Source organism: Phaenicophaeus curvirostris, chromosome 1, assembly GCF_032191515.1.
Source record: "Phaenicophaeus curvirostris isolate KB17595 chromosome 1, BPBGC_Pcur_1.0, whole genome shotgun sequence".
NCBI lineage: Eukaryota > Metazoa > Chordata > Aves > Cuculiformes > Cuculidae > Phaenicophaeus > Phaenicophaeus curvirostris.
Genome location: NC_091392.1, coordinates 178,807,596 through 178,820,559, shown reverse-complemented (window position 1 = coordinate 178,820,559; position 12,964 = coordinate 178,807,596). Strand labels below are relative to the sequence as shown.

The 12,964-nt window shown below is 37.3% G+C and overlaps 1 protein-coding gene across 5 annotated transcripts in view; it reads right to left on the bottom strand.

Moving 5' to 3' along the window:
* Positions 1–12,964, bottom strand: part of LRCH1 (leucine rich repeats and calponin homology domain containing 1) — a 125,462-nt gene that overhangs the window by 56,453 nt on the left and 56,045 nt on the right. For all 5 annotated transcript variants that reach the window (XR_011339439.1, XR_011339443.1, XR_011339444.1 and 2 more), the window contains exons 2-3: positions 4,251–4,395; positions 945–1,071 (exon numbers count right to left, since the gene is read on the bottom strand). Coding sequence is in view for 2 of the 5 variants with exons in the window: in XM_069881152.1 (XP_069737253.1) it covers positions 945–1,071; positions 4,251–4,395 (272 nt within the window). In the remaining 3 variants the exon portion in view is untranslated. The remainder of the gene's footprint in view (positions 1–944; positions 1,072–4,250; positions 4,396–12,964) is intronic.

The window sequence follows — 12,964 nt, the reverse complement described above, 5'->3', positions numbered from 1 at the left end:
TGCTGACAGTCAGACTTCTTGCATTAATTAATTTTGCTCTCATCATGCCAAGTCTTGCTGTGACAACAGTTTCAAGGTTAGAGAAATACCGGATGTATTTAATTTAACGTTAATTTTGTGATTTTAAACCATTTAAATTCACCATAATATAAACTAAAAAAAAAAAAAAATTCGGCACTCTGGCTCCATGTTAATGTCAGAGAATTCAGTCTTAGTCTACAATATACAGAACAGGAAGATAAAGCTATTCTCTTACATACATTTTCCACACACAAGCTTAACAAAATGTGCAATTAAAATAATTTTAAATTAAGGTACCAAATAACTTTTGCCTTTCAGATTCTCATTTACCAGACAATATATTACAGATGATCTACTGCTTGCAGAAACCATAGTGGCATGGCCAGATTTGAAAACAAAAGGAATATAACCATTTTGTAAATCATTTAGACAGGTGTTCCAGGAAAGGAAGGTTGCATGACGAAAACAGTGAAATAAAATGAAAATTAACAGATAAGACCAGTATAACTAGTAGAATGCAATGTGGAAAACAGGTATTAAGAACAGAGAGAAAAGAAGCAGAAGAGGAGGGTGCTACAGAAGGGGAAAACAGCTTTGAAGAGCCTGATGCCAACACTATGAACCTGATACAGCAAAAAAAGGGAGCCAGCGCAGGCAGTGAGTGTAACTGGTAAAGATGATGAACTCAGATTCTGAGTTTTGAATAAATCAAGGGCAGTTCTGCTGCCTAGAAGGGCCCTGAAGAACATAAAGAAAACTATCTTGAGATACTACCCAACACATTTCAGAAGTTAAACTGATTTTTTAACCTGCATTATAGCATGAGGCATTTCTTAAACACATCTGCAAAGTGAGTTTTACTGTTGGTATTTAACAAGAAACAAAGTCAAAAGAGAAAAATAAAGGAGAGATCAATAACATACCAGTTCCATTAACTGTTTTAGCTGACCTATCTCTTCTGGAAGGGAACCTAGCTTATTGTTACTTGCAATTAAGACTTTTAGAGGAAGACCACACAGGCAAGCTGGCAAAGAAGAAAGCTGATTTCGACTGCAAGAGAACAGAAAAAAAAAAATAGCCATTAAAACCACCAGCGACATTCTACTGCATCCTCGAAGTCTGAAGGGTATAAAGTTCCTTCATTTTCATGGGTCAAATTTTATGTAGTTATATTTTAAATTTTTGAATGGCAATCATTAAGAAAACACTTGCACAGAAAAAATATCTGCATTACAGGTCAAACAGTAGTGTGGAATATACCACACTTAATAATATTGTAACAGGTCTGGCTGTCACCTAGAAGGCAAAAAAAGCTGTTTCCTTTCCTAATGAATACAGGAAAGTCAAATGAGACAGTGTTTTGCAAGTATTTAAACATTCTTATTGTTTTATGTGGCAGTGTAGAGGATGTCTCTTGTTCCAACTGAAAGACAAATAAATAAACTACAGTTAAAACATTGAGGGTGTTTTTTTTTCTAAATTCCTTTAAAGCAGTTATAGCTGAGGATTACTTGGTAATTGTTCTGTGATTCTATTTTATTAACCCAGATAAAAACAGCAAAAAATTCTGGGACCACCATTCATCGCTTTCCAAGACTCATATTAGCCCATTTTATCTCCATATCTTACTTTTTCCTAAAACTAATAAACCAAAATGACTAACATATGCCATTTTATTCTTCACACCACATTTTTGGGGAATTTGGTAGGAAAACTTCAAGGTATTTAGTTTGTTATTCCAGTAACAACTACTCAAGAAGCTAGAACAAGAGATGGCAAAAGCCACGATCCTTTGTAATATCCAGATGATTAAAAATATTAACGTCTTGTGATTTGTGGATCAATTCCCAGAAGAAACTTTAAGCTCAACAAAATAACATATTAACTACTGTCTTTCCTAGAATATTTGAAGGTTTTCTTGAAATACAATTTTTTTTTCTTTTTTAAGGGTATTAACCCATAGGAAAGTCACCATCCCTGGAGGTCTTTAAAAGACAGGTGGATGAGGTGCTGAGGGGCATGGTTTAGTGGTTGATAGGAATGGTTGGACTCAATGATGCTGTGAGTCTTTTCCAACCTAGTGATTCTGTGACTCTGATTCTGCGAAAACAATGAATAGTAACTTAAAGCGGCACCCCAGTAAGAACTATTTTAATTCCTACTAAAGCTTCCGCACGACTGTTAAGGCTCCAGAGAAGATACGTGCACAACTGAACTCTGAAAACAGAAGGCAAAAATTATTCTGTGTAATTTCAGCTAGAGTTCCTCCAGAAGTCTCAGAACATTTCTTCTTCCAATGCCAATCTGCCCCAAAGCTGCATACAGAGATGTATCTTCATGCTCCACACAACAGTCTGAAAACATTTTACGCAGCAAACTATCATCATATCTCTGTTTTACAGGCTGGAAGGCATACAAGTATTGAATAATAAACCCAAGGATATTTAAAAAAAAAAGAGAAATCCAACTACTAAAAAGAAGTAGTTGAAAAAAGAATCTATGCTTACTGCGGAGTCAGGATTCTCAATTCTGTTCTTTACAGAAGACCAAAACACAATTTATTCTAAAATGTAAGTAGAAATTATTTTTTAAGTTCCAACGGACTCAAACTGAGGAAGCCTAGAATCTAGAAAAGTTACACCATGGAGCAGATCAGAAAGACAAAAAAAAAAAAAAAGTAAGTAAAATTAACTTTCATGTTTTACAGAACTTGGAAGCAACCCAATACGAGATAAGAAATAGCACATAACCAGGGCAAATAAGTAATAAATCATCATTACTTTAAAAGGAATTTCTTTAAATAACACATGAACAGCATCCATCAAGGCCCAAAGACTATGTATAGCTCTTGGCATTAGTTTCTAATTCTATTTAACGTATGGGCTCTGCTGGTAACAGGCAGCAAAGCACGCATTTTAAATCTATATTATTTTTCTTGCCAAGAAGCAACATGGTTATAAAGTCTAGGATATACTCCCTTTTTCTACAGACTGCTTATTGCATTCAACTAACAAGGGGAAGGGCACATTCAAGTGAAGATTTTAAACTGAGGGAAATCATCTTACTCAGTAAAACTTGAAAAATTACTTCTTATTTTGCCTAATTAACTGTGGTGTGTGACATGAACGCTGTAACTTCTGGTCTTGTGATGATTCATTCACACAAATTTCAACACTACACCAAGTTCCAAAAGGACTAGTTCACTAACTTGAGATCTAACAGAGTTCATTCTAATTCCTCAATTTAATAATACATTTTACATAAACTTAAAAATGATTACATCTTAATTTCTTTATGTCTTTCTAACAAACACTACTTCAAAACTTGAAGTCCTATTCCTTACATGTGTGCAGATACTCAGGACATACTATCTGTGTGTCTATTTATCCACTTCTAGAGCCAAAACGTGTTCCACAGAGGCTAAAAAACTGTAGCAAGTAACAATACAGAAAGGCTTGAGAAGCATCCTCAGCATTTACGAAACTGAGGATTGAGCCTTCACATCTTGAAATTAAAAGCCTGAGGGCTACTTTGCCCCTGCTCAAACTTCATTCTTACAAAAAAAACCAGATTATTTATCGTCACTGATAGTTTTTACACACTTGGCTGCAAAGAAAGTTCCACAAGCCTGTCTCAACTGTAAAACTGCCAACATGTACTCTCTCAAAAGCAAATACGCATTCACCTGCGCTTTAATCAGAGGCAGTTCTCTATACCAATTAGTATTCACACGCACTTTTCACTAAAAAGAAAAAAATTGCCTAATTTCTTTGTCCCTTCCTTCTAAAAAAGGCCGTAACTAAACTTCTTGCATAATGAAGATACTAGTGATGACTTATCATGCCTTTCCTCTCCATTCCCCACGAAAAACCATATATTAATCCTCTCTATCCCTCCATCTTTTTAACTCCAAGAAGTATGTCAAGTTTCACAACATTTATCATCAGATAAATTGTGTGTGTTGACAAGCTTATCATTCTGAACTTGCTAGAAGAATAAGGGAAAGAAAGGGATTAATATTACATGGTTTTTAAATAAATAATTGGTTTTACATTTTGGCCTTTATAGGCCTTCGTACAGAGCTGTATCTACAGCAAATGAGGTTTTGCATTATTGCTTCCAATAAAATAAAAAGCGTAGTCAGTTGTTCCAGAAACACAAAAAGTGCAGACAAATAAAAGCTTTATACATTTGCAAATAAACAAAAAATGTGGCAAAGTTAAACTTACCTCAAATTTAAGTAAGTTAGCATTTGCAAGTTTACTATGGCATCTGGTATAATTTTAATACAATTGTGGTACAGATTCAGTGTTTCCAGTGACACAAAATGGCACAATTCTGTAGGAACTTCAGTTAATCTATTCTTGGATAAATCTGTGAAGAGAAAAACAGGAAGTACATTTTTTGAATCATCAGAAAGATATACTGTGAAAAGCTATGCTTCTTTAAATAAATAAATAAATGTAATCCTACAATGAGACAGCAAATTAAGCCAATGTTTTTATTATGCAAAATAAAACTAGTGCTAACCTTTACAATCTTGAAATGGAGCAGACAATGTATAAAAGAGCAAACACTCAATTACAACGTATTCAGTCTAATAAAAGGTAATTATTGCCAGGATTCGATATGCTAAGGAAATACTTGCAAACAAAACCGAGTTTAGATTCCAAAGCTCAAATACTATATCCAAAGATTCAGCTGATAAACTGCTAGACATCTGCAAATAATGGTATTGTTTTGGAAAAAAAAAATAATCCAGGACTAGGTTTGGTTTTGGTTTTTTTTAATTAAAGTTCTTCAGTAAACTCCTCAAACTGACTTGCATTTTCTAGATCTCAATCGATTATTAAAGAAAGTTACCTACAAAACTGGTGAAGACCTCCAGGAATGGATTTGACGTAAGCACATACAAGACAACAACAGATTCCAGGCCCCCGGTTGAGTGCTTGTTCCCACAGAACAAAAGCTTTTGATTTTTGACCAGTTATTAATTCTTTATTTCTTATTGCAAGCACACAGACAGAAAGGAAAATCAGTAGGAAGAAATGCTATTGAGCTTTGTGCCTTAACTACCACAACAGAAAAAAAATGAGGTATCATGATACTGATGTAAGCTTGAATCATGAAAGTAATGCATGCCAGCACTCAACTGAATTAATTGAGTTCAAAGAAATATTCTAATAATATTACAGAACAAGTATCTCTCATCATCATAAGTCATACAAATGCTACCAAACCTGAGGAATGGTCACCTGTTTTAAGTGGAAGGAAACGGAGTATACCAAGGCAAAAAGTGAAATGTATGATGGGAAGGATACAAGTGAAAACAGAACTTAACAATCTCCTCCTTTCTTCACTGCTGCTATTTTAAGCCTCCTCCCTGATCCTTCAAAGCTTATTTTGAATGCTACTTTCTTAAACTACATAAAGGGAAAAGCAGCCAAAGTAGAGCACATAACATTTCCAGTGCGCTGATAATTTGACTCCTCTCTTTAGGGCCATAAAACAACATTCTGCTTTTGTGAACAGGCAGAAGCCTGACAATCTTTTTACATCCCTTTCACTTCCAGATTCATCACGTTGCTGTGTAGAGGCACAGCTTGAGTTCAAAACTATCATCAGTAGGAAGGTTTCATCATTTTTATTTTTGTTCCCATCTCCTGCAACCGAGAGCTGAAATTCAGTGCACTCTTTTCCCCTTGTCAGCTCCCACTTTGCTTCACCTCATTGCTTCCAACAGGAAGGTGGTTTCATTATTCCACCCTCTAAAACGAACAGCAGCAACAGCCTAGGAGTGCAGCAACTGAGAGAAGCCCTGCTGACCCAAAGGGCAATATGGTAGAACTGAGCACCTCAACCAAACTGATTCACTTCTAGGCTACTATACAACAGCAACGCTTAAAGAGCTCAGCTTTCTCTTACAAGGCTTTGATGGCAGATAGATGCAGCATTACCTCAGCTTCCCCTTTCTTTCACTCCTGCCATCAAACTAAAAGTACTCTATTGGAGTGAATGCTATGGTTGTTTCAAAGTGGGAGAAAGCTCTGCAATGTTCCTCTATTTTAGTGCTATAATCCTCATGTGTTTTCTGTTTATCATGAGAGCACTTATTTACTAACATGGCATTCAAAAAAAAAAAAAAAAAACAAAACAAACTATCACTGGTTCCCTCTCCCACTGTCCCACTGCCTTCCCAGCTCTGTTATTATCAGGTAATAACAAAGGGCTGCTATGCTGTAATGACCTGCACGGACTGGATGGTGCATGGAGAGCAACACCTTACAGGCCTTATGAGGAACAGCTGAGAGAGCTGGGGTTGTTTAGCCTGGAGAAGAGGAGGCTGAGGGGAGACCTCATTGCTCTCTATAACTACCTGAAAGGAGGTTGTAGAGAGGAGGGAGCTGGCCTCTTCTCCCAAGTGACAAGGGACAGGACAAGAGGGAATGGCCTCAAGCTCCGCCAGGGGAGATTTAGGCTGGACATTAGGAAAAAATTTTTCACAGAAAGGGTCACTGGGCACTGGAACAGGCTGCCCAGGGAGGTGGTTGAGTCACCTTCCCTGGAGGTGTTTAAGGCACGGGTGGACGAGGTGCTAAGGGGCATGGTTTAGTGTTTGATAGGAATGGTTGGACTCGATGATCCAGTGGGTCTCTTCCAGCCTGGTTATTCTACGATTCCATGATCCTTCACCTGACCCTTCAAGCGATACATGAACCAAAAACTCAGAACACACAAACATTACTTGTTCTCAAGCTACTAAAGCTGCACCCTTGTCAACCTAATTCCGTTTTCATGCCCATTCTCATTTACCTTCACATGGAATAACAAGGGCCACAGTGTTTGATTCACCCTTGAAAAGTTCTAGTACCTCATAAAAGTGGAGCTGCAACTAGATTGATCCTGCTCCTGTAACAGATGTTACCATGACAGTAAAACATAGGTTTGATTTTTTATTACTCTCCCATGTTATCAAGGGCTTTAACTCTGTTAATCTGCAGGAAGACAAACCAAAAAGGCCACAGATGACAGATTGCTTCCTGTCATCCTGTTATAGGACACTCTACACACACAAATAAATTCAAGAATTAATTTACAAAGGAAGTAAATTATTTGTTATTGTCTAGTTATCACAGTTTATGATCATTTCAACACTTACCTACTGATGCGTCCTAAATAATTATAAAAAAAAAACCTATTTATAGCATAAGGCAGATGAATACACACATTTCATTTAATACCACTGTAACATAACTTAATAGAAAAAGTAGAAGGCTGTCACTGTAATTCACTGATAATTAACACCAAATCTGAATGTCTTTGAGAAAGAGCACTGGGATGCTATCTGAGATACAGAATGCTCATCATATTTTCTAACTAGTGGCAATAATTTTTGCCCAAACCAGATTTTCCTGATCAAACAGAAGCAAAAGAAGAGAGATTGCTTTTAATCAATCCTAGAGTGAATGTGAGCCTCTGAACGTGACACAACTGTGAAGAAAGCCCAGAAGCTTTCAGATGTCTCTGAAAATTCCATACAGAAAAGCACAGGTCTTCAGAAATGAAAGGGAGAACAGTCTGCATCTTTATTTTATACTGCATCTTAAAAGCATATATATATACACGTACAGAAACCACTGAAGTTTACATAATTATTTTTATACTACTTCATAGAAAGGTATGTTTGCCTCAAGTTACTGCACCTTACAACTGATTCGCATATACCTCAGGTTTACTTTGATATTTAAGTTCTAGAATAAAATACAAAGGTTAAGCCTTAATAAAATTCCAGAACCCTCTGAAAACACCGAGAAAAATTGTACACAGGTATCTTGTTCCTGTCACAATTCATAAACTTTGTGAAAAAGTACTTTGAAAAGGCTTTCTTGGGTTTATTATTTAGGGAAAAAGAAGAATATAGACACTAAAGTTTGAAATAGTTTCTGAAAACATGTTTTAAATACAGAAACAATGAGTTGGCAAACCTTTTTTTTTCTTAGTGTAATTTTTGAACTGTACACTTCCCAAACCTATAAGGTACACAACCCCCTTGCTTCATGAACCTAAAGACTATTGCTTCAGGTTACTTACTAATAATGAAGTTACTGTACCGACAAGCTTTTACTACATAAATGGAAACGGAGAGAGATGAAATTTGCTGATGTCTAATGTAATTTTGATTAATTTGCTTACACTATCTAACACAAAGGAAATCTAGCAAGATAATGAATCCAGATGGCAGAAAAACATTGCACGGCCACCAAGACAGTATAGGCAGTTTTCACCCGGGGTGACTACCTCCTGTAACTTCCATTAGGAAAGAGATGGCACAAATATTAACAAATGGAAGGGGGAGGAGGGGCCACATATGTGCTTGAGCAAGCTTTTTGGTTTAAATTAAATACACCATTCATTAATATTTGTGACATCAAGACATTTTCAAACTACATCTGGCTTCATCTCTTCTTGCCAAGAACAAGTTCATTAAAACGCCAAAATAAAGTAACAGAACACAAAAAGAAAATGAGCAAGCCACTTTAGAAAAATATCAGATGGAATCTTGATCTTTAGAAGAGTCAGCAGAATTCTGGCACAACGACATGGCTTTTGTATGAGAAATGTTACTAAGTTGGATGCGAGACAGGAACTTCACAGAATAAGCACTTCCTTAGCTGGGAGCAAACAATAAAAAGCAAGGAGTTTAGACTGATAAATAAGCATTTAACAAAACTCCAGCCTTGTTTGGTGACTGGCACGCTGCATGGTCAGGGTCCACACTGCCATCACACCAATGATAACTGAACTCATCCATGGGGCAAAACCTTTCAATCCCTGTCGCTTTGAATATGCCCACCACAATGAAGCACCAGTGCTGATGGGGACCTTCTTTACAACTTCACACTTCACAGGAAAATTATCAGCTGCCACTATACATACACGCATGGTATAAAACACTGCTACTGCAGAAACCAAAATGGCATTGTCAAAATAAAGAGAGTAATCCATATAGTTACATTTCCTTCAGTACGGTTTCCACAGTGCTCCAATCCTCCTACCTTCCAGTTAGCAACAAATGATTAAATACCAGTTATTAATACGTTATTAAATAAAAATTGAATACTATTCATGGGAGAGCTAAACAATTTAAGCATTTAGGTCAGAACAGTAATTCAATAAATAAACATGCATATGCACTACTACATCACAAATCTTAGCCAAGAATTTTATTGAAAGCAGTATTATCAAAAAGCAGTCATTTTAAATTCTCAGATTATAGAAAACGTGACTATAAATTTATACATCTAACAGAAACCTACAATAGGCAAAAGCTGAAATTTATGCAAGTAAGCATCCATCCACCATTGAGCAGGAATTTTTTGAGAAAGAGAGAGAGAAATTGAAACAATATCTGTATTTTAAGTTCTTCAGCAGGCAGAAGAATAAATAACACATATCGGTATTTTAAAAGAAGTTCTGAAATCAAGAAACTGCAAGGTAAAAAAGCCACCCAAACAACCTTCACTCCCACCCATTAAACTCCTACTTTTGTACTTTTCAGCACTTACTGAATAAAAGACAGGAATGATTTTGAAAAACGTATTTGCATTTGTACTAAGGTAACACTCAAGGTATTCAAATGAAACATCTGAACTGGATTTGACAAAACTCAAGCAAATTACTAAAAGGACCTAAAAATATAGTAAGTTCAACCCTAATTTCATGAGAAAACTGTGCAAAAAAAGAATGCTGGAAAAGACATCTAGAAGTCTGTATATGACAGGTAACAACTCTATGGAGCTTCAACTTTTATACTCTAAGTTAGCCATATTTGTAGCCTTTTAGGAAGCCTCTATTTCCATACTAGCTACCCATATATTCATTGATAAGTGAAACCATAAACCAATGGCACTGTATCTCAGACAACTTTTGAAATACATACTTAAATGTAGTCCAGACCTCCAACAACAACATCTCCCACTCATGCTTGCCTTGGCAAAGGAGGCAAGTGATCTGTTATTGAGCTTATCAGAATCAAAGTCAATGCTCTGTAATGAAGCACTTGCTTCATTCTAGCTTTCCTCACCAAATTACAGGAAAATGTATTATCCCACAGACAAATGCTATGCATTAGTCATGAAACCACTGTAATGCAACTATACAATGCTATATACTTCTAAGACATGCACTATTACAGTAGCACACCCTGTCTCAACTGCTTGCCAGCATCAATGAATCCTGGTTGTACAGCCACCTTTTACTGCGGTCAGCAATTTCTAATGACAGTGATACTACACTGAAAAAAAAGAGGGCACAAAGACTTCCACTCACTCTGGAGTCTAATGCATTCCGGTTTGTTCATGATAATAAGGCACGGGTGGACGAGGTGCTGAGGGATATGCTTTAGTGTTTGATAGGAACGGTTGGACTCGATGATCCGGTGGGTCTCTTCCAACCTGGTTATTCTGTGATTCTGTGATTATGCCATAAAGAATGCATGGCATTTCTTCACCAATAAATATTTCTATTTAAGCTCTTCAGAAGGCAGAAGGACAAATAACAGAAGACAAAGAATGTCCAATATAGTAAAAACAATTCTGCTTCCATATCAAAAAAATATATAGTACCCCATGGACTATATATTAGTTATTACTATATATTATATTTATGGACTAAAATATATAGTACCCCATGGGTTTTTCATTCTGAAACTACAGCTTGTAACAGGCTGAGAAAGTAGCTCCTGTGCCAACTCCTGAGAAAGTAATCAGTACTGATGCACTAACATACAACAATAACATTTGGACTGTGATTAACACAGAATCTACATGTACAACTGCTGACTCAAAACACATAAGTGCATCTGTCCCAGACAACTGGACATAAGAATGCAGAGACATTTACAAAAAAATATTTTGAACAGATTATAGAGTAACTCTGCTGTTTCACACACATTCCCTATGCACTACTTTTTGGAGAACTGTTAGCAAATTTATTTTTCACCTGTCTCCTATTATTAAGAATTATCATTGAAAGTTTCCACCTGAAAGTCACAAATTAAGATTGCACTACAGTTGTAGCAAATTTCATCTACAACACAACACTGCTTTCTGTATCACTGATGGTCAGAATTAATTCAATTTATTACTCGTCAAAGAAACAATTCTGGTGAATATGTATGATTACTATGCCAGTTATCAGAGGGGACCTAAGTCGGGGTTTTAGAGGGAGAAAAAAATTCATGACTGAAGAAAACCAACGCTAGGAGGAAGCACCTCGTACATTCTAGCAAGCAGTGTCACCACTAGAGGGGGTCCTAATCTCACAGACTTGACCAATACACTCCATGTTTCTCAACATACTCCTTTCCTTTTGAGTCCATCCATAGCGTATGAAAAGGAAAGAAATGAGAAGGCACAACTAACAACTCTCTCCTCCAGCACTCCTATTAACCTACTGCCCACCACGGTTTACAAAATACAACAAACGAGGCTACTCACTTGCAACCACAACTGGAGGAAACAAATTCATAAACTTATTTTTTCTGAGGTCAAGCCCTTATAAAAAAGTACTCTATTCCAAAATATTCACGCTCAAGTGTGTTTCCCCAGCCTTCCCTCAGGTGATGTAAGAATCTGAGGTATCCTTGAGTTCTCTGTAGTTATAGCATCATTTGTCCCATTTCAAACAAAAGTGGCAATAAAAGCTAGAAGATTCATTTGACAAACACCCTGCCTACAAACTGACTTCTCCCCAACGACCCTCATCTACCATTCTCATTTATTTCATCCATCACTTTGTTATGGAATACATAGCTTGCTTTTCCACAGTGCCCTGTAACTTCCCAATAAAGCACGGCCAATGGTAAGAAACAGGTATCTTACATTTCTTCTTGGGCAACGTGCTAACCAGCCTGAAGCCATAGAACAGTATAAGCTACCTCTCCCAGACACCAAAACCTGAGGCAAACATCACTTCAAGGTCTTCTGCTTCCTCTGGGTGGAAGCAAAAAGGTAGAAATAACTTTGTAAATGAAAACATATTGTCCTGGTTAGTTCCATGGGACGCTTCAATTCCAAAGAAACAAAGGAAATTTCCCAGCAAGAAACATACTCGAAACAATATCACAAGCCTGGAAGAATAGAAGAAGTTAATACAGCAATCTGCCTCCTTGCTGCATCTGCCCTCAGGTGCCAAAATAAAACATCTAAATTTCTCCATTATGTTCCATTTCTTCCACTTAGAGTTTAAGAAGGACAGATAAAATCATTCATGAGGGTGCTCTGTTTACATACTGAAGCTGAACCTCAAGTGAAAATGCATGAGATTCCCTAAAAACATACTCTGAAACAACTGTATTTTTCATACAGATCTCCATGTAGGTACAAAAAGATCTAGGACTGGGGTGGACCAGGTGCCCACTCAGCTGCTCTATCACTTCTCCTCCTCCTCAGGACACAAGGAGAAAGCACAATGAAAAAGCTCATGGGTCAAGGTATGGGCAGGGACATCACTCACCAACTACTGTCACAGGTAACACAGACTGGACTGAGGAAAATTTGTTACCAATCAATAATACAGTAGAATAGTGAGAAATAACAAAAAACCTCCCTCCATTCACCCCCCTTCCCAGGCTTAACTTCACTCATGACTCTCCCACTTCCTCCGGCAGTGGTGTAGGAGGATGGGGAATGGGAGTTGTGGTCAGTCCATAAACACATAATCTCTGCCACTCCTTCCTCCTCACACTCTTCCCCTGCTCCAGCACGGGTTCCTCCCATAGGTTACAGTCCTCTGTGGGCTGCAGTTATTCAAGAACCACTCTGGCCTGGGTTCTGTATACAGGGTACAGTCCTTCAGGACTGGACTGCTCCAGCGTGGGTCCCCCCACAGGGTCATAAATTGTGCCAGAAAACCTGCTCCAGCATGGGGTCGTCTCAACAGG